Source organism: Myiozetetes cayanensis, unplaced genomic scaffold (assembly GCF_022539395.1).
Source record: "Myiozetetes cayanensis isolate MyiCay16 unplaced genomic scaffold, myiCay2020 scf2-11, whole genome shotgun sequence".
In the NCBI taxonomy this organism is placed as follows: domain Eukaryota; kingdom Metazoa; phylum Chordata; class Aves; order Passeriformes; family Tyrannidae; genus Myiozetetes; species Myiozetetes cayanensis.
This window is the reverse complement of record NW_026087411.1, coordinates 31559690-31580297: the sequence shown is the minus strand read 5'-3', so window position 1 is coordinate 31580297 and position 20608 is coordinate 31559690. Positions and strand designations below refer to the sequence as shown.

Genomic DNA, 20608 nt, shown 5'->3' with positions numbered 1-20608 from the left:
TGTGGTTGACAGTGGCAGAAATTCATTATGGTCTTGGGTTGCCTCTCTGACTTATGTGAAATGAGTTTGGTCTGCAATTCTGCTGTTACTGGTCAGATCATAGCCTAACACAAAATATTAACACACGGTTCTAGAGAAATCAGTGATTAATGAGCCTACAAAGGCTAAAAATTCCTATTCCATTGAGCAAATCACAGTATGGTACAGGTAAGTGACAGCATGGACCAAAAGTCTATGGTCACTCCTACATGTTCTGCCTGATTCATGTCAAAGAGAGGTGGTTAACCTTCAGGAACCTGAGTTGCCTTTTCTACAGCATAAGTAAAGCTAATGGGTTAGATTGTGTGCTGTAAAGCTCATTAAACATCTCACTTGACAAAAATCCCCAGGTGACAACTGTTACAGGCAGTGGTCCCAGGACCAGTGTTTTCCTTAGAAGTTAACAGGAAATTGATGAAAAAGAAAGAATTTATGACTTGACAATGGATTTAAATGTAAGTGCATACACATATTTATTTATATAATGCACACATATAAAAGCTTAAACTTCCTGAAGACGTCAAACAGAAATTCTATTTGTCTAAGCAGCTGCACAATCTCATTACTTATTTATTGCATTTTGTGTTAAGCCAGACTGCAAGATTTTTAGGGCAGGAGCTGTTTCCTGGATGTCTGTCTGTATGTGATTCAGCAAAAGGAGCTGCCAAGGAACAATCTAAATGCAGTCATTTATAAATAAGCCATTTATTTATAGAGGTATATGAGGTAGATAAGATCACAGAATCAAAGAACGTTAAGGGATTGGAATGGAGCAACTCTGCCTGCCATGGCCAGGTTGCTCAAAGCCTTATCTGACCTGGCTTTGAATACTGCCAGATTTGGGGCATCCACAACCTCCCTGGGCAACCTGTTCTAGCGTCTCACCACCCTCACAGTAAAAAATGTCCTCCTACTATCTAACCGAAATTTCCCCTCTTTCACTTTGTACCCATTACTCCTTGTCCTATCACTGCAGTTCCTGACGAAAAGTCCCTCTCTGGCTGCCCCGTAGGCCGCATTCAAATACTGGAAGGTTGCTATGAGGTCTCCAGGCAACCTTCTCTTCTCCAGGCTGAACGGGGCCCTGTCTTCACTGGGGAGGTGCTGCAGTCCTCTTATCAACTTCGCGGCCCTCCTCTGGATCTGTAAGAATGGCACTGTAAGCAGTGAAGCTTCAGCAGGTGTGGTTTTTTGTTTTGGTTTGTTTTTTTTTGTTGTTTTGGTTTGGTTTTTTTGTTGTTTTTGTTTGTGGGTTTTTTTGTTTATTTTTGTTTGTTGGTTTTTGTTTTTGTTTTTTCTTTCTGTTGTTCATGTAAGAAACTAGGAAAATGTGGTATCCTAGCGAAGGTGCAATGCAGTTGTATGCTCTCCTGCTTTGTGGACTCCGCTTTGGGTGTAGGCCTCTTGAAACCGAGGAACGGCGTGTGCAGCCTGCCATCCCTGGCTGCATCCTTACCGTGCTTAGCAGCATCTCTGGGTGCCGGGCGGGGTTAGCTGTGCACGGGGCCGGCACAGGCAGCTGCCCGCAGGCTGCCAGGGCGCTGCCTGCTCTCTCCTCGCTGGCGGAGGCCCGGCGTGACCCGCAGCCGTCGCTCGGCCTCCCCGCCGCGGCCCGGGGCGGGCGGGCGGTCTCCCGGCAACGGGGCGGCCATGGAGGCGCAGTCGCTGCCCGCGGCGCTGGCGCTGGTGGCGGGCGGCGGCGTGGGGCTCAGCCCGGAGAAGCGGGCGGCGCTGGGGCTGTCGCTGCCGCTGCTGCAGCGCGACTACCGCTTCGAGCGGGTCTGGTTCTGGGGCTGCATCCAGGGCGTGCGCGGCGCCTACTACATCGCCGAGGGGCTGCGCCCCAACCGCGCCGCGCCCCGCATCCGCCTCTACAGGTGCGGGGACCGCCCTGGGCAGCTGGGGCCTGGGGGTCTGCCGTTTGGGGCGGTGGGGAGAGGAGGGAATCGGGGGGTGCCGTCAGGATCTCCTGGAGGGAGCCTCTCCGTGCCCGGAGCGGCCTGTTCGTTAATGGGCTCGGCAGGTCCTGCTTGTCGTTGGCAGCTTGAACTGCTTGGACTGGAGCCTCCTGGTACCGCCGACCAAGGAGATGGTTGCGCAGGCCGAGCAGCTGAAGGGCCGCTTTCAGGGGGATCCTTCTTTCGAGTACAACTTCGCCGAGATAAACCCACAAGCTGCTGAGAAATTGTTTGAAGGTGGTAAGGAGGTAAACACAGCTAAACACTTTCCAACTCTCTTGGCTACGGTCATGCCACTCACGACAGGTGGTGGCTCCTCCTCCTTGCTTGTAATTATCAGCCCGAACCTGCGGTCAGGCAGAAGATGCACAATTTCCTCTTCTTTATCAATGTGTAGCAACAACTTCTTGATTGAAACCTTACTTCAGTTATTCCTGGAGTTCTACAGGGCTCAGAAATAGTATATATTTCTTATGCTTTATTATGCGCAATTGGTACAGATTCTCACTTCAGTTTCTGAAGCTTTAATAGTAACTGCAGGCACCATTCTTTATAAATGAAGCGACAAGTCATAAGTAGCTTAATTGAGAGGGAGGAAAGAATGGATCCAGAGAGGGATAGTTAGCTCTCTGGTGAATCTAAATTCTCTGCCCCTAGTCAAATTTTCTGTCATATTTTATGAGAAAAAGCCTCTGATTTGTTGTTCTCGTCTTAGTGCCATTGGGCTTCAAGCTGACGAGTCCATTGTGGTTTCTACTGTCACCTCCAGTTTATTTTCAGAAACGAAAACAACGAAATCCCTGCCTTTAAATTTTCCATATTTTTCGTTAAAGCCCGTGATCAAGGAGGAGGCCCGCCTCATAGCTACGATAGAACTGATAGACAGAGCAGTTGGTATCGTCCCCCGGGGGGCATTTGTGAAGACTCCTCTTGGGTCCGTGCATGAAAACAGACACTTTGAAGGTAAATTCTCATTGTCATTATCAGTATCAACTGTAGTATCATAAAGGCTGTAAATTAAGATGACTTTCTCCAGCTGATGTTTGGGTTTCAGGTTTGTGGGGGGTTTTTTTGTTGTTGGGTTTTTGGTTTGTTTTTTTTTTTTCGTGGGTAAGATGGAACAGGGAGGAGAGAATCTAGTGCCACTTGTGTCAGGTGCATGATTCAACTATGGACAGTGAGAGGAGAATCGGTAATGGCTCTGAGTCATTAAACCTGTAGTTTCATATGTCTGTATAAAACTGTAGTTTATGTCAATGTTTAGCAATTTGGTGCCCATTGCTTATCTGGACTACAGTCAGTATGGTCTGCAGTGCACAGCATCAGGGAGTGCTGACACCTCCTTCTGAGAAGCCTGTGGTCTTCTGCAGAGTCTACTGGAGAAAGATTGTGATTTTGGCCTGTGCTGTGGGCATTAGAGAAACAATGTTATACCTGATGGCATAATGAACGTTATCATAGTTCACTGTATTAATGGTCACCAATGGCTCTTTGCAGGTCTGTCTTTGGTGGAGGCAAAAAAGTTAAGTTCCTATTTCCATTTCACTGAGCCTGTTAACCTGAAGAATAAAACCCTGCTGGAAAAGGCTAACCTGGACCCATCCATTGACTTTCTAGATTCTTTGGAGCATGATATCCCAAAAGGTAAAGGGAGGAAAATCAACAGATGCAATAAAAGGGAAGGCAGTTTGAGTATTCTAGGAAACACCGAGGTTACTGGTTTGGATTACTATATAGGTGATATGCCTGGGAGAAGCTTCTGTGAATCTGTAAAAGAACTTTAGCCTTTAGTAAATATTGTAGTTAATTCCCATTCTAAGCAATTCTAATTCTTACAATAGTAAGATGTAAGTGTGCTAGGGCTGTCACATCCTCACAACACACCTGATCACACCAGCAGTTTTAACCCCTCTGCCTCAGTGTCCTATTCTCTCCTGACTTCTGTAAAGCCAGGAGACAAACTGGTATCCCTATGGGGAGAGATAACTCCACCTGTGATAGAGGGAATTTATTTGGTTTAAAGTATTTCACACCTCTTGTCCCACCCAGTATTGCTCTTCTTTATCTTAATGGACTCTCATTAACACCAAGCTGGTATCTCTGAGAGGCTGCATTCAAAAGTTCATTTGATAAACTGTTAGAAATGCTGTAGTGTGGAATAGTCTGTACTCTGGTGGGATTATAAATTGTGGAAGGAGAAAAAATGATAGCATACTGGAATGTGTTTTCAGTTCACAACTCCACTGTTCTGCTGGACAACCATGAAATATATTTAAAGCCTCTTCCAGGGATTCTTCTGGCAGGATATTTCTCTGAAGAGATGGGAATGGCTTGTTATTTGTTTCTAACTGCTTTTTGCTGATGTGCTGCACTTTTTTTTTTTTTGCATTGGACCAAGTGTTTGTACATCCTGCTGTCTAGGAAGATTCTACGGACACATTCAGAACTTTAGGTTTTCTATTTTACTCCTATCCTGGAGTAGTAGGATAGGATAGCAGATGACCTGTGCCAGATGGAACTGAGTGGAGGGACAGTGAATTGCCAGTATTGTAAATAGCTTTTCAGGCAATCTCTCTCTCCTCCTCTCTCTCTTCCCTGCTCCCCCCTTAAAGGTTAATCCCCCATTACAATCTTCCCTTTGGCAAAAAAGAATTGAGAATAAACCTAGTGAGCTTCTGCCTGAATTCTGAACACTTTTGACTGTACAGAGCATAAACCACTAAAATGTAAACCACTATTCAATTTACTGGGAGTGTCCTTGATACAATCATTTTCCAGAGGTGTAGTCTGGAGAGACTACACATTTTTACGTAGAGTGGCTCACTGAGGTGACCTTTTTGACTCAAAGGAGTACTGCAAGGGGAATTAGTTCCTCAGTATCTCCAAAGAAAATTTTAGCTGCTCTTTTGTATGGTAGTTCAGGTGTTGCTATTGTTTGCCTTCCCCCTGCTCCCCCCTTTATTTCCTCTCTCTCTTTTGGTAGGGATACATGTTATGTGTTAGACACGCCAATGACGGTTTTGTTGAAGTCTTCAAATTAAATTTGACTTGTAGCTTTATTTTACCCAGTGGCTGATAGAAAGTGGGGCTCAACTGTGCCATTGTTGCATTTGTCTTCCTGTGGCAACCTGAGATCTATGTAAGCATGAACCTTCGCTCCCTTCCCAGGAGGGTGTTGCTGTTAGCACAGATCTATCCGTCTTCTCAAAAAAATCTTCCTCTCAGAGACTACCTGAGCTCAAGTGCAGCTGAGTGTTTCTTAATGGAAAAGATTCATCATGGTGCCAGTGCAGCTCTGGTTGTTCTGTCCTGCTCCTTTTTGGACTGAACCTGGGGATTAATGGAATAAGCTTGTCAGGTGAAGGAAGTAAGACAGGAATTTGTTACAGGATCAGCAAAGCATGTATCTTCTCTAATTGCACTCTATCACATGCAGATAGGAGCTCTGACATTAAAGAAAGATCAACTCACCCTTCTTTAACAAGCATTCAGGTTGCCTAAAAGTACTGGTTGCTTGTGAAAATGTGTGTGTGTAGGGAAAGAACAGAGGGCAGAGACAGGCTTTCTGCTGATTTTACCAGCATGGCTCTGCCAAAGTCACTCACTCCTGGTTGTGAGGCACTCAAAGTCTGGTTCTTGGATTACTTTCCTTCATCTTTGCATGTTGGTTCTGACAGAGCAGAAAAAGCAGGCAGTGATTTTTCTATTTCATGATGTGTTGTTCATAGTTCTGGCAAATCCCCTCATTTTGACCTGAAGTTTTTCTTGCCTTTCCTGGTTAGATCCTCTCTGGAGCAGTTACTGTCAGAAGTAGGAATTGCCAAACTTACTGCATCTACAATTGTGACTGAAGCCAGAATTGTCTCTGTCCTCAACAAATACACAAGAAGTGGACTGTGGATATGCAACATGGGAGTGATGTTCCCAGCCTGCAATAGCTGGAATTCCCCTACATTTTAAAAGACCTAAAGAACAGGACTGAGAGATTCAGGGCTGATTTTAACCTGTCTTAGAGTAAGAACTCTGTTGAATAGTTTTCTCTATTAATTGGAGACTTAGCATCTGTGATGGCTGTCAAGGGGGTAACTGTCATAAAATGTATGGTGTATCATTACTAGGAGAGCAGAGGTGTCTTACAGAATGGAAAGTTGGAGGCAGAGAGAACATTTTATATGACAGCTGAGAAGTGGGAAGAAAGGAAGTTAAAAGTGGGTTGAATAAAGGCAACAATGGTAAAAGCAGAGTTTAGTGCAAAACTGGAAAACCTGGAGGTTTTTAACAAAACTGTCTGCCATCCTTATCTTTACCAGTGATATCTGCGGTGTTTGCAGGTTCCAAATTCTGTCTGTGTGTCTATCTATCAGGTTATCTGTACACTTTTAAGAGTTCAGAATATATCGATGCTCCTCCTTTAATCATTCAGTGGGTCTGTCTGTTTATTCTTGATGTCTCAGCTCCCACAGACAAGTGATGGTGTGACTTAGCTTTTATTAAAAAATACATTTTTAAAAATGATTGTAGAGAAAAGTGTCTTGCCTCAAAAGCATGAACGTGAAGGGGTTGCAATGCTGATCTTCTGACACTACAGTATCAGATCATGTAAAGCTTCATTCTGATCCAAGTGGCCAGCTGGCCAGGACGTTGCATGTTGGGATCTGTAGGTTTTGCTGGCCATATGTCTGCATTAAAGATAAGCTTGTTTGCTCTAGTCTAAGCAGACAATCTGCTCAACTTTATGCACAATTAGATGTGGCCTTTCAGCTGCTGGCATGTTGCCAGCATGGTCCTCTCTGCTGCATGCAATTTGGAACCCTAAACATACTATTTCAGGAACTAGGCTTGTGGCAATTTTACATCTGCTTGTGGATAATGGAATGGCAAAGCAAACAGCAATAATTCCTATCATGCCTACAGTATTTTCACTTGATGACCTAATGTTGTGGAGATACGAAATAACAGTCACTTGTCAGGCATTGACATGATGGGGAAAGTGAAAATAGAGGGTGAAGGTTGATTTTACTGTGACCGTGGTATCAGATCAGACTGTGTTCCATTCCACAAGGTTAAAGAAAGGGGGTGAGACAAAGCCTGAGGTACTAGTGTAGAGGGGAAAGCTTGGGAGGATGTGAGACAGGGGTGGAGAATGCAGTTCTTTGGCACTTTCAAACTACAGTTCAGAAAAGCATTAACTTGACTCTGAGGGTTTGTTACAGATTACTGACTCAGATCACTTTGATATGGAGAGAAGGGATGCCAACAGGACACTGTTAAAAACTGATGTGGGTGGGGAGGTATGTCTAGATAGGAAAAGATATGAGTGGAATTAGGTTTTATACGAGAAGACTTTCTTCAAAAGCCATGACTACCAGTCAATAAATAGCTGGTTTTGGCTGAAAGCCTACCACAGTTCACTTGTAGAATAGGAGCAGAAATTAGAATTTAAAAAGACACATGAAAGGAAATGCAGAAAGTTTGGAACAATTAATGACAATGATATAAATTGGAATTTATAATGAGTAGAAAATGACAAAGGGAGCCAGAATAACCTGGAGTAGTCCATGACAACGGTAAGACAGATTTATTTCAACTATATTGAGAAGAAAAGAAAGCATAGTAATGCTATTGGAAACTGTCACTAAATGGTGACGGTAAAAAGGCTGGTAAGAATGTGCAAGGGCATAAGTCCTCAATATTTTTTTCTGGTTTGTTTTTGTAAAGAATATGGACTCACATTAAACAAAGACAATAAAATACTTTTTCAGACAGCTTTCAGACTGTTTGCTAAGAGAGGGAAGAGTTAAACAACCTCGCCTGTGAGTCAAAAGAATTAAAATGGCAGTCAAATTAGTTACTTCTGAAATCATTATCTCAGGAGACTTGGGGCATACTAACCTTTAATAAATCCCAGCATTGCAGAATTTCCCCCCTAAACTTCATCTTCTTTAGTAGTTGAGATTCAGAAATCACCAAATGGGTGTATTTCTGGAAGGGGTCAGAAGGGGCTTCAGCTGGGACCAGTGCCAGTATTGATATTCTTCAACTTACTTACAAATGATCTAGAAGTAAAGGACTGATGGAGAGAGAAATAATGACAAAGGTAGGATAGATACAGAGATCTAGATGTAGCTACCTGCAAAGTCACATATGTACAGGTAAGGACTGGAAGCCAGATTTTTAGATTTATATTCTGGAAGCTGTAGCTCTTAAAAGAAATCCAGGCACAACCCACTGAACATCAGGTCCCAGTCTGATCCTGAGACATAAATGGTTAATTTGATCTGCAGATACATAAACAAGGGCGTAGCAAAGAGGAACAGGGAGGTGACTGTATTTCTGCATATAGTGTTAGTGGAATCAGGACTGGATTACTGCACATTGCAAAACCGGAGAGTTGCAGAAAAGAGACATAAAATGATTCAAGGGCTGGTGAGAGACACAAACAGTTCAATCTTTATCTTGCAGAAAAGACCACGAGAACGGCTGTATTGCACTGTGTAAATGCTCTGTGGAGTTTCAGTATTGGGTACTGAAGATCTAATTATTATAGCAGAGAAAGGCATAACAGGGATCAGCAGCTAAATATTATAGCCAGAAAACCTAAAATGAACAATTAGATAAAATTTTTAACAATGAAATTATTACCAGCTAGCAAGGGTAATAGATGAGCCTGTCTCTTGGCATCTTAACATCATGCTGGATATCTTCCTGGAAACGGTGTTTCAGCCAAATGAAAATATAAGTTGATAGTCCCAGACATGAGTAACTGAGTTCAGTTTAATGGGCAGAGTTTTAATGGTATGTAGGAGTCCAGATTCCTGGTATGCCTGGCCATAAACTTGATGACAACCATGGAGAGTGATGTTCAGCTTGGGCTTCTTCACTGTCAGTGACAATAACACAATGGTGACAATGGGTTCCTGAAACAGTGACTCTGCTTTCTGAATTTCGATGCATGAGGGCTCAAAAGAGGACTAAAGAGTTTGCTGATTTGCTGCTGTCAGTTGTGAATGTTAATCTGGGGAGCTGAGACCCTTCAGATGTAATTGCTGACTCTAATGCCAGGAGAAATTTTATAGCATCAATCTAAATGGGTATACAGTGGCAGGATGCATCACAGTGAGTCTTGTCTACTTGCTGTTTAAGATTAAATTAGAAGACAAGTGCTTAGACAGAAGATCATTTCACCTCCTTTACCATTTTGACTGTGGAGGAAGTGATAGCCACTTGGTCTGTAGCTCTATTTCTTCATCTGAAAGTACAGTGGTTTTGGAGCATTCCTCATACAGCATTACAAAGGGATTTGTGGCCTTTTCCTTGGCTGAATACTTTGGGCACTAGCCTTTCTGTAAACTTGCTGAACAGTAGTGTGAGTTAGAATGCTAACCTTCTGTCCTCTAAGCTTCATTGGCACACTCTTTATCGGTTTAGCAAAAGCTGGTGCTTAATGGGCCCTTGAAGATGGAGGGGTTGCATTTCTAAGTGGGAGATAGTCTCCGTGGACACTCTCAAAGGCCATTTTGGCAGCCCCACTTGGCTGTCCCAAAAGCCCGGGTGCAGGATGGAACAAAACCAGGAGGCAAAACCCTGCTTTATCTCCACGCATTAACACAGCTAATTAACTCCCTTTCGGCCCTTCCCCCTTCCTCCCCAGCCTTCAAGGCGATTAATCCCCTATCAGCCTCGGACTCCAGCCATTTGAAGAGCCTGTGTCTGCAGAGGTATTTACAGCCCCAGCCCGCCAGCAGAGCGCAAGGGCCCGTTATCAGGGCTGTAAGACAAATGGCTGCCTATCTCCCCAGTGGCCTTGCAAAATCCAGCAAAGTGCTATGCTGTGCTGGCCACCTACTTTCACCCAGCCTCCCTTCTCTGCTAACATTTCACAGATGTGACCTGAGCCCTCCCCTTTCATTGCTTAACAATAAGCAGCACCTCCCCAGCTCTGTGAAAGCCGAGAGCAAGAGCACTTTACTTCTTAGCCTGCCAAGAGCCACACGGGGACAAGGCTTTTCAAGCTGTCTCGCTGAAATCCAAACTAAAAGACTCATAATAAATGAGAGGGCAGTGCTTCATGTCTGCAAGGATAAAAAGAGGTAACCAAAATGTAGACTGAAATATCTAGCATGGCTCACAGCTATCCTCATTCCTCGTTGGATTTGTCCTAGGGCTTGGTGTGTGTGTGAAACTGAACTACAGTAATCTCATGGAATTACCTGGCATTTATACAAGTGGTTTTGACAAACAAGCCTTAGAACAGTGTTAGAGAAGAACAGATTAGTGTGTGCCTGACAACAGTCGGATTTCAGATCCGAAAAGTGAACCCAGAACCTGGCCCAGTGGGTTATTAGTAAAAGCATTGGCACCTGGAATTCTCTCTTAAAACTGAAGTCGGCCATCCCTAGAAATAATTTCATGATGGCTCTAGCTGCTATCTTCCAGCAGGGTGCACTATGGTGCCAGCAATGTCAGTGAGCTCAGAAAGGAAACCACAGAAAAGTAAAACAGAAAGAAAAGCACCAAGAGCAGCATCAAACCGAGAAGGTATGGCCTGAGTTTCTGGACTGTGTATGATATACTGGCCTCCTGCACTGCAGGTATAGGGAAGATACTCTCTCCCTTCCAAACCTAGGCAATTTCTGGAATTGTCACTGGGTTTTTCAGTAGCTTTCTTAGCATCATTAGCAATCACAAGCATGCAATGGACATGCACAAATACATAAGTGTGTCCCCTACATACTTCAAAAGTAGAGGCACTCTTCATTTTTGCTAGCGTTGTGTGGACTGGGAAGCTTTAGAGGCTGTTAAAGCCATTGCTGTGGTGACCCAAGAGAGTTACCTGGAAACAAGACAATATGTCACTCCTAGAAGCTGGGGTGCTGCCAGCTCAGGAGTTCAAGATCAGATTGGAACCTCTCACGTGGGAGCACAGCAGGAGGACTCCAGAGCCAGCCAGTATTATAGCTTTTGACTGGCTGATCATGGTCTGCCTTGATTTCTGGAAAGGAGTCTGCTTTCCTTGGGCTTTGTGTCTATGGTTAATAGAGCAGTGCATTCACTGCTTTTGGGTCCTAGCTCTGTATCACCTCAGGGGTCTTGTTTAATCAGAGATCTTGGACCAGTTTATATCGGAGTAGGGCTGCCTGTCAACTGAGAGCTGTGGTGGAGTCCTTTGCCCTTCTGACTGCTGTAGTGAAAGAATGAGGACAGAAGCAGAGTCTTCGCAGCTAGTATCCAAGGATTGTATTTGAAGTTTTTTTTCTCCTCAGTGAAAGAAATCATGACCCACCCTGTCTCCATTTCAGCTCGGGGTTCGTTGGACATGAAAAGGAGATGAACTTCTTGCTGAACTGATGGGAAATGCTGGTAAAGCCTCATAGAACCAGAAGTTGTAGTTTTATCACCACATCAGTCAGCCTTGGCCTAACCCTTTCTCTAGGGAACAATGAAAAATTACTTGTGGGGGAAATCCTAGGACAGGCTGTGTGTCACTGAAGTCAGAACGAGGTCAGCTTTTGCTAGGAGTGATCTGTCTCTGAAGGGGCTCCACGTAACGAGTGGCAGCTCCTGCCTGTGCAGCCGTTGGCATTGGTGCCAGCCCGAAATACAGCTTTGCTTTGCTGTTTGCTGCTCCTTTGGCCACGGAGCTCTTGCAGGGAGGAAGTCGAGTGGGCATTGTCTTATTTCACTGTACACAAATATCATATGGATGGAAATTGTGCATGCTGAAGGGGTGTGTGGCTGTGTGTGGAGGGAGAAGGACAAGGGACAGTTCATCTATGGGTATATTTGTAAAGCAGTTGTGCTGTGCAGAGATGGCTAGGCTATCCCAGGCATTGAAAAATGCTCAGCCATCTTTAGTGTTCAGAATTAGCTTGAGTATCAACACTGCACTGTGCTGTGTGGATATGCTCCATGGGACAGTCTTCTCAGAAAACAGTAACTCTTGGGGTAATTTGGTCCAGAATTCATATCTAGTTTAGTATGAAAACATCAACAGTTTATAATCTGTGCCATCTGTTCCTCATTCCAAGTTCTTTTAACTAGCCCTGCTAATTTGATGATGAGGTAGGAAGTACAACTGGGGGACTGACAGGGCTTGTGGCCTTGCCCCTCCTGCAGGAGAGCAAATTGGATGTGCTCTAAGCATTCGGTGGGTTTTGAATACCAGCATCGACTGCTTTGTGTTCTCTCAGAATTCAGAGATCAATGTGAGGTTCTTTGCCCCTAATCCAGCCCCTGTTCATCATTATCACCTCCTCAAAGTGGCCAGTGCTTTGTTACCAGGAGAGTAAAAATCTTACAAGGTGGCCATAATCTCCTCTGAGAGTCAGACAGATATTCTCCCGTGGGTAAGAAAGTGACAGTGACCGAAAGCTCTAGGGGGAAGCAGGCTAGAACAAAGCTGTCCATTGCATCCTTTCATCAAACTGTTAATCTTTCTTTCAAAGACATCACATTTGTTTGGTGACAAAGGCCCCAAAGAAGCTGAATTGAGCCTGAAATCCTGTAGCAAGATTTAGAGGAAGCGTCTTTCATTTGGAGCAGGGAGGGGCGAGAGACTCCTTTTTCTTCTTACCAGCCAATGGGCTCAGAGAAGCCCACGAAGGTGACGGATTAATGCAGGGGCTCCCCAGGTAGATGCTACGTGACTCCTGGCACGCTCCAAAAACGTTTCCACAGCGACCAGCTGAACAAGAAATATGGAGTGTGATGAGATCCAGCATAAACTTGCTTTGGAAGGAGAGTGATTTGCCACTCTGAGCAATTTCTAAATTTACTACAGAAGACCCAAGACACAATGATCCGTACTGTAGTTGTCAGAATACAAATAGCAGGGATTTTAATCAGTTTTTTGTACTCCTTATAAGTTTTGATTGCTTATTGTCTTGTTGTTTCCTCCAGTGCACAGCCCCATTCCAAATCTTTGTTCTGGATGCTTTCTGTGCAGTCTACATCTTTTTCTTAATTAGAATAATTTTGGTTTTGTTTTTTGTTTTATCAGTTGGATTTAGGACTAAGGAGCAAACTAGAAGGGCTATAAGGGAAGATGTAATTTGATGTGTATTCTGTGCTAGCTTTTTCAGTCCTTCCCGTCCTCTGCTGCTCATTTATATCTGTGTATTGTCCCTTCTTTTGTGTTGGCATTGCTGGCTGTGCAGCCAGATTCCAGCTGGAAAAACAACATTATTTTTGTCTAATATATTTTTTAGTCAGATCATTTCACTGACCTGGCTCACTGAGCAGTAAATAAACACTTCTGTGGTCTCTGTAATGGAAGAGTGATGAGGGTGGGAATAAGGGTTTGAGGGCAGAGCCTGCTTCAACTGGATTAAGCAGCATTGTTGTCAGATTTCTAAGAATGGCCTGAATTTCACCCAGTACGTGGAGGTACCTGAGTGCCGTGCATCTGGGATAGCATTGCAATCTCTTGTCTTCCTTGTCAGCAGGAAACAGGTTCTTCGTGTATAAATGGAAGGTCCAGGCCAGTCTTAATCATTTCTACTGCAGACAGGTTCCCAGTGGGAGAAAATAATGGAGAGGAAAAGCCTCTGAAGTAAGATCATTTTACTTTGAGGTTTGGGAATGGTTGTATTTGTGTGTCAAGGACATGGCAGGCATTAGGACCATGCAAGAGCCACTTGGCAGCATCTGACTGTTTGTAAGCTGTGCTTTTCTGGCTCTGGAGGCTTTTAAAAATAGTACTGAACCTGCAACCAGTCTGTGTTTTTATTTAATTATTATTAAATAGTTATATGGGGAATTGGAAATATTGACAGCAGCGTTAACATATGGGGTGCAGGTGGTGTGTCAAGCAAATGAAGGAGATTTAGTTTGCAGCCAGTAAGTGGCATGAAGGAGTTTGGGCCCCACATAGGAGTGTTTGGATGTGTCCTTATGGCTGATAGGCTGTGCACGAAACGTCCGTGTGGCACAATTTGTTGAGAGCCAAAGCACAGTGACCTTTTCTCACAGCTGCTCTGCTTTGCAATTTGTCTTTGTTTCTTACAGACACCAAATTAGAAGTAGGAAGCTCTTCCCAGTTTAGGATTTTCTGTTGAAGTGAAATGGAAGCTAAATCCCAAGGGTGTAGCGAGGCTTTGTCAGAGCTAAGTGCTTGGGGTCACACAGCCAAGAGGAGCTGCTTTTGCAGAGTGGAATGGTTATGCCCTTCTCTGGGTGTTAATATTTGTCCCATAACTCTGTGCTTGACTCTCACTCAGGACTAACTGCAGGAACTGCAGGAACATACATTGTAACTTGCTCTTGTGGCAGCATACTGTGTTAATAGTAAGAGCAACCACGCTGTAGCTGCTTTCCCCTTGAGACTTTTCCTCCTTTGAAGAGGAATTGATAATGTCACTTTTATGACCCTCTGTGAGCTTTTGCAACGTGGAGCCTCTCTATCAGGCTGTCTAGCTCTTAAGGCTGTTTCTTCTCAAGCTTGCAACTGAAATGAGGCATTGCTGAATCACCTCCAAAGCAGCGTTATAAGAGGTCATACTGAAAGTGGACCAGTTACGGCAGGAAAGTTCTTCTGCAAACAGCCCTCCTAAATGGATTTTGTTTAAAAGCTCGTGTCTCACGCACCCTATTGCCTCTGTGAATTACAAGGTTCAGCCCATAGCTGAGGCAGACATGGGGGATGAGACAGGGATTTCTATTGGCGACTGGAAAGGAAGAAGCAGCTGAGAAGGAGGTTGACTTTTGAAATTCAGCCCTGGTGTCCTGGCAGCTGTTGAAGGGCCATAAAAAAGGCAGTGGTTTAACACTGGGTGAGCATCAGGATCTTCAAAGCACTTTCTTGTTTGGGAAAGATGTAAGGAACTCCTCAGAATTCCTGCCTGTGTTTGGAGGGGTGGAGGCTGCAGCCTAATCCAAAGAGGGAATAGGAAGCTCCAGATCTTCATCCAGCGGATGCTTTTCCCATGCTCTTTCCTCCCACACAGCAGCTCCCTCCCTTCCCTTCTGGAGCAGCAACAGGCAATAGTTTCAGCACAGACAGTGCTTGGTTTTCTTAGGTTTGCCGGGTGCAGCCTAAGAATTAACTTGCTCTTTTAAAAAAGTGTATTTTGAAGATTGGGAAACTCACCAGAGCAGAGTTACTGGTAGAAAACTCTAGCGTGAGAGCAATGACCTCCAGTTCCCTGCACCTCACTGAGCTTTGCATGATGAGTTAGCTCTGCTGCCTGATTTAGGGGCAGCACAGGCTACAGCTCACACGTAGATACAAGTTAAAATCAGTATTTAACTCTAGGAAATTGAGATTTTACTTGCTGGCTTCTAGTTCTAGTTGTATTCCCTCCAATGCAAATAACAGTACTTTAAAAATATTTTTTCTAGACAACTTTTATCTAGGAGTATTGGTGTACCTTACAGACTCATGCTTTGAGCTTCCCAGACTCCCAGTAAGAGACATATTGTCTGACACAGGGACTGCCATGGGATATTCTCAGCCAATGTTAGAAGGGATTTGAACCCAGCAGCCTGCTTCTGCATTTTTATAGTAATACAGACCTACAGCTACCTATGCAATGATTTTACTCCAAGAACCATTTGCAATAGCAGGGAAGTTTAAAAAAAAAAGGAGAAAGAAAAAAATAAGGATAAAATCAGCATTTAATTTTCACAATTCTCCTAATCTTTTAATATTGTATTATCATATCCATTTTTAAGACTTTCTCTTGAAGGAGAAATAAGGTATATTCATTTTGAGCTATTATTTCATACTGTTCATTAGGTACTGATTAAAGTACTTTTAGAGTGATTTATGACATCTGTATTTCAAACTCCTACAAGAAAGGTGGGCCTGAAAAAGCATCTTGTTTGAATACTGTGAGATTTGAGCTGTGATGGAAAGAATACAAGTGCTTTGGATTTTTCCAAGAGAACAACTTTCTCCATGTTTAGTGAGTTCAAATTTTGTTTTCTGCACCATTTCCTCAAATACTGTTAAAGTGGTGAGGTATGGGGGGAAAAAAAAAGTATGGAGATAACTGGCTCTAATTTCTTCCTTTAAAGAAAAGGGCCAAAGAATTCAGATATGTTCCAGAACTTTAATGTGCCATCTACTAAGAAGACACACCAGCATTTTGTATCAAATGCAGTTTCTGAATGGGTTTTGTGTGTTGCAAAAGTCCAGTTTGGAAAAGTACATTGAATAAATCATCTTTGATAACTGGGTTAGAAAAATGTCCCCAGTGACCTGGTTAGTAAAAGGTGGAAGGTGGCACTGCTGCTACTCTTTCGCTCTGCAGAATAAAGAGCAGCTCTAGGACTAAGGATCATTCTGGCTGAAAACAGGAACTGAGTGAAAATGACATTACAGTTCCCAGCAGCTTCTTGTAATTTTTTCCTGTTCTCAACCTTTGTTGTGCTAGTCCAGTTGGGATTGGCCTTAAGTAACCTGCTTGTTTTGTTCAGGTCCTCATTTCACAGGAAGACCTATGCAGCATCAGCAAAACTTAACTGTCCATATTTGCATAGAATTAGATGCAGAATGAATGGCCAGAGAAGAGCTGAAAAGTGTAACAATAATAATATTCCCCAAAGGTCTCATATTTATGAAATGACAAATATGAGCCCTTTGAGATTTTGCAGCTTGGACAGACGCTGGGGAACTACAGCAGGTGCACATGACAGACATCAGAGATCTAGAACGAAAGTGAATGGAAGTGTCTTCGATTACATCTGTCCATTTCTGTCAGGTGTGAAGGTGCATGGGAAGTTCCTTTGATCAGCAGAGTTAACTGCTGATGAATATTCTGCTGAGATTGATAAGCCTGTGTGCCACTGGGTAAATGTTCTGAGAAAATCATGGATCGGTGTACTCTCTTGCCTCAGAGCACAGATATGGGAATTTAATAATGTTGAACTTGATTTACTCTACCTCCCCTGTGAATTTGTCCAACAAAAAGATGTCTGAATGTAGATATAATTACAAGAGCATTAATATCCCTGTTTGCCCTCTCACCTTTTCCATTTGTCATGCTCCAGGCATCTCTTTTTGTTCTTTGTAAATAGTTTGGGGTACAAGGTTCATGTGTGTACACAAACATATACAAGTTATCACATGTACCCCAGACTGTTGGATGCTTCCAGTATGTTGGGAGGCATCAGCAAATTAGATAATCCCTAAAGGCTTTCACCACCCAGCAAGGCAAGGCACAGTCCTATTCTTGACAGACTTGCTTCTCAGAGGACTGGTCCTAAATCAAAGACAATGAGAGTTCCTCATTCCATTATCTTTTTGTCAGAGAAACTTTTCCAAAAGTTTACAATGTGTCATCCTCCCCTTTCCCGCAAACCAATCTGCAGCAAGAACTACCAGTATTTAGATAAAGGGCTTGCAGATCGTTTCTCCAAGTTCAAGCTGCAGGAACCCTGCACTGGGAGCAAAGTCAGTTCACAGGAGAAATTGAGAAAGTTATTGGTCACTACTACATTTAGACCTATTTGCTTGCCACTTGTTGCTAAACACTGCTATGCATAGTCACGCTACTACCACTGGCAAATGCTGAAAACTTCTAGAAACAAAGTTCAAGAAACTGAAAGCTTGTCCTTTGACAGCAGATGACTGTTAGTGCTTCAGTCACTGGATAATCTGCCTTGTAGCGAAGTGATCTTCATCTGGGTTTCCATGCTATCCAACTGGTGAAGTTTCTCAAGAACATGCAGATTTTGTCGGAGACCCACTCAATCAGAATTTCTAATCCTAGTGGCTGAACCATAATATGTATTTTTACTCTAAGTATGAAAAAGATCTAGACTAGTTTGTGTCTGCCTGTGTGGCACTGGAGAGACTGGATGGGAGATTTGGGTTGCCTTGTATGTGAAACCACTGCTTATGAAGACATCTTGTGTTTTAACTAGGACATGCTCAAAGAATGTAATAGTGCAAGTAATGCTGAAAGATGGCACACACCTGTATTGACCCTCCCATATTAAGTAGTGCTCTGCTTTACTGGGATCCCAGCTCTTTGTCTTTAGTGGAAACGTGGAGTGGAGTGAGTCAGAAGTTCTCCAGAGCAGAAATCTCCTGTGGAAGTCTCTTTTGTACTTCTGTCTGGCAGCTAGTCAGTCTGTCAGAAAGGAGATAGGCATTCTTGCTCTTCACCGAGTTCTGTGTTTGCACATGACTGAAGAGGGTACTTTGACAGGTAACATAAAGGATGACACAGGACTTGGGCATATTATAGTATAACAAACCCGTGTAACTTCCTACTGAAGGAGACATGGGAAACAATGGTGTCCGAGAAGCTTTTGAAAAGTACACAAATACAAAGAAAAGAGACAGAGTAACAGGTGAGCAGCACAAATCACAAGAACTGGTATTACAGTGCTTTGAATTGTGTTGCTCCTTTCTGATTCTGCAGTTACCACATAAACATTTCCCTCAACTTCTCATCTTCCCTCAAGCCCTCACCTACTGTAGTTTGCCATGAACTGTGTAAGAGACTACATGTACCACGAGCGAGCACGCAAGAGCCCAACACTACACAAACACGGATTGCCCAGCTAGCTGCTGCCTCATGGCTGCCTGGCAAGCCTCAAAGCCTGCGCTTCCTTGCTGGCAGACCAAACAAATAGCTTCAGGAGCTGCAGTCAATCCTTGGACCTCCTGGGGGAGACCTGTTGTAGGAACTTGCGGTGTTAAAGCCTTTCAGCCCTTTGTCGGATGTGACTAAAATTGGCCAAGAGTCACAAGTGAGTGGGGAGAACTGGCAGCTGACAGCAATCACAGAAGCCCTTCCCCAGGCTAACCATGACATGAGTAAGCATGAGTCATAGCACAAATTGATGAGCCTAAAATTATCTACAAGGATGAATACCGCCTAACTGGCCCAGCACATTATGGACTTTCTGCTTACTCTGGAACTGGCAGATATTGGCTTTGGGTGCAAGTAGGCTGACTGCTTGACTCTGGGCCTGACAGCTCAAACTGCAATTTTTTAAAAAATCTGGGCCTGCTCCTTTTTCTTTTAAATGGGTATTCAGCAGGAACCTTCTTTCCTACACTGTAGCCTCTAGGCATTACCGATTTGGTGCTGAAGCTGGTATTTTCTTCTCCTGGAAGCTCCTAGCCCTCCAGCATTGAATCCAAGTTGATTCTTCATCCCCCCTCCCCTCTGGCATAGTTCCCAGGCTGTCATGTCAGATGCAAAATAAATACTCAGTGGCTCAGAGCTCCTTGCATCCAGAAGAAACTGCATTTTCACACTGGCTCTGAACCTCCTCTGCGGAGCCAAAGCCAAACTAATGTGGAAACTAATCCCTTTGCCCCTACCACGCACATCCTCTTCAATGGTGGAGCCAAGAAAGACTGAAGAGAATTAACCTTTTCCGTAAATTTCTCAGAGATAGGAAATACCCTGCTTTTCACTTTCTCCCTCTTTGCCAATCACTGTATCAGGAAAGTACCTTCTTCCTCTCCCCACTACTAACGCTAAGTTAAGTTTATTTTAAGGACAAATTTCATACCTATGTAGGATTGCTATAGCTCATCTTGGCTCTCTATAGCTATTAGCTAGACCAAGTAGGTGGCAGAGCTTGTTAGAATAACTGCTGCCCACTCAGAAACAGCCAAGAATAGCTGGAGCCTCTCCTGGGAATCAACTATACAAGTCTGGAGCGCAAGGGGTCCCTTCCTGTGACGCATATGACATTACCAACTTAGCCATGGGAATATGCTACTATGTGAACTGAGACACAGACAGCTGGAAACAAGGGCTGTCTGTAGTGCTTAAGTGACAAAAAAAGAGCATTGAGGTTTCTGGTCTCCCTGACTTCCCTCTTTTCAGGTGTCACAAACTCCAGTGCAGCCTCGTGCACTGTTCACTGGTCAGGCAGAACCCATGGCAGTCCTTCTTTCAGCTTAGGGACAACTTGTTCCAGGAACGCTGCCTCTTTCTCTTGTCCAGTGATTCACTTGCACATCTTCTCGCACAGGCTGCTGGAGTGTCCAGGTAGAGAAGGGAGGTGCTGTGGTGGTGCTGCGGAGCCTGCTGTGGCTGGGACTGACGTTCTACCATGTCCCAATGACCAAGCAATACGGCTACATCTACTTCGGCACTGGTGAGAAGAACATGGATCTACCCTTCATGCTGTGACTCTCCTGTCTGCCACAAGGACTAAAAAACTAAAGAACATTTTGATTTTATTGTTAGTAGATTTTTGTTTACTGCTTGTTCTAATAAATGTGTGAAACCTCTGCACTTTGAGCAGGATTCTTTTGTGCCTGGACTTTGGCCCTGATTCTTTTCCTAGGACTTCATTGTATGCAATCTTCCCTCAACTCCAGATTGAATTCCCTGTAATGTGTCACTGCAGATCCTTTAGATGGTAACAAATGGGATTTTCTTCCATGACAGGTGAAGCTCTAGGTCAGAAACAAAAACTAGGCCATCTGTCTGATTACAAAGACACCTTGTTTATGCAAGAACTAATTTGGAGACAACATGAACAAATACCTGCTGTAACCCACGAATGACAAAAACAGAGTTGGAGCCAGAGTACAAAGCAGATGTATATTGTAAGGGATCTGTACTAAACCCTGAACTCTGGAAAAGCATATTGAAGAGATGAGAGTATTTAGTTTTTCAGATGTTAGGTTTCAC

General features: G+C 43.7%; 1 protein-coding gene across 3 annotated transcripts; it reads left to right on the top strand.

The window, feature by feature from the left end:
* Positions 1–1652: 1652 nt before the first annotated feature.
* On the top strand, positions 1653–20202 carry RSPH9 (radial spoke head component 9). 3 transcript variants are annotated; one of them, XM_050316946.1, is made up of 5 exons: positions 1653–1916; positions 2083–2245; positions 2831–2960; positions 3495–3641; positions 19941–20202. In XM_050316946.1, the coding sequence occupies exons 1-5, from the start codon at positions 1690–1692 to the stop codon at positions 20099–20101; spliced, it is 828 nt and encodes a 275-aa protein (XP_050172903.1). In that variant the 5' UTR covers positions 1653–1689; the 3' UTR covers positions 20102–20202. The 3 variants fall into 3 exon arrangements, with proteins under 3 accessions (XP_050172903.1, XP_050172904.1, XP_050172905.1); XM_050316947.1 differs by lacking the exon at positions 19941–20202 and adding an exon at positions 5780–10672; XM_050316948.1 differs by lacking the exon at positions 3495–3641.
* The last annotated feature ends 406 nt before the right edge of the window (positions 20203–20608 follow it).

Coding starts and splice junctions, on each gene's coding strand:
- RSPH9 (XM_050316946.1), top strand. CDS start 1,690: ATGGAGGCGCAGTCGCTGCCCGCGGCGCTGGCGCTGGTGGCGGGCGGC. Junction 2,246..2,830: donor TGTTTGAAGGTGGTAAGGAG/GTAAACACAGCT, acceptor TTTTCGTTAAAG/CCCGTGATCAAGGAGGAGGC. Junction 2,961..3,494: donor TGAAAACAGACACTTTGAAG/GTAAATTCTCAT, acceptor GGCTCTTTGCAG/GTCTGTCTTTGGTGGAGGCA.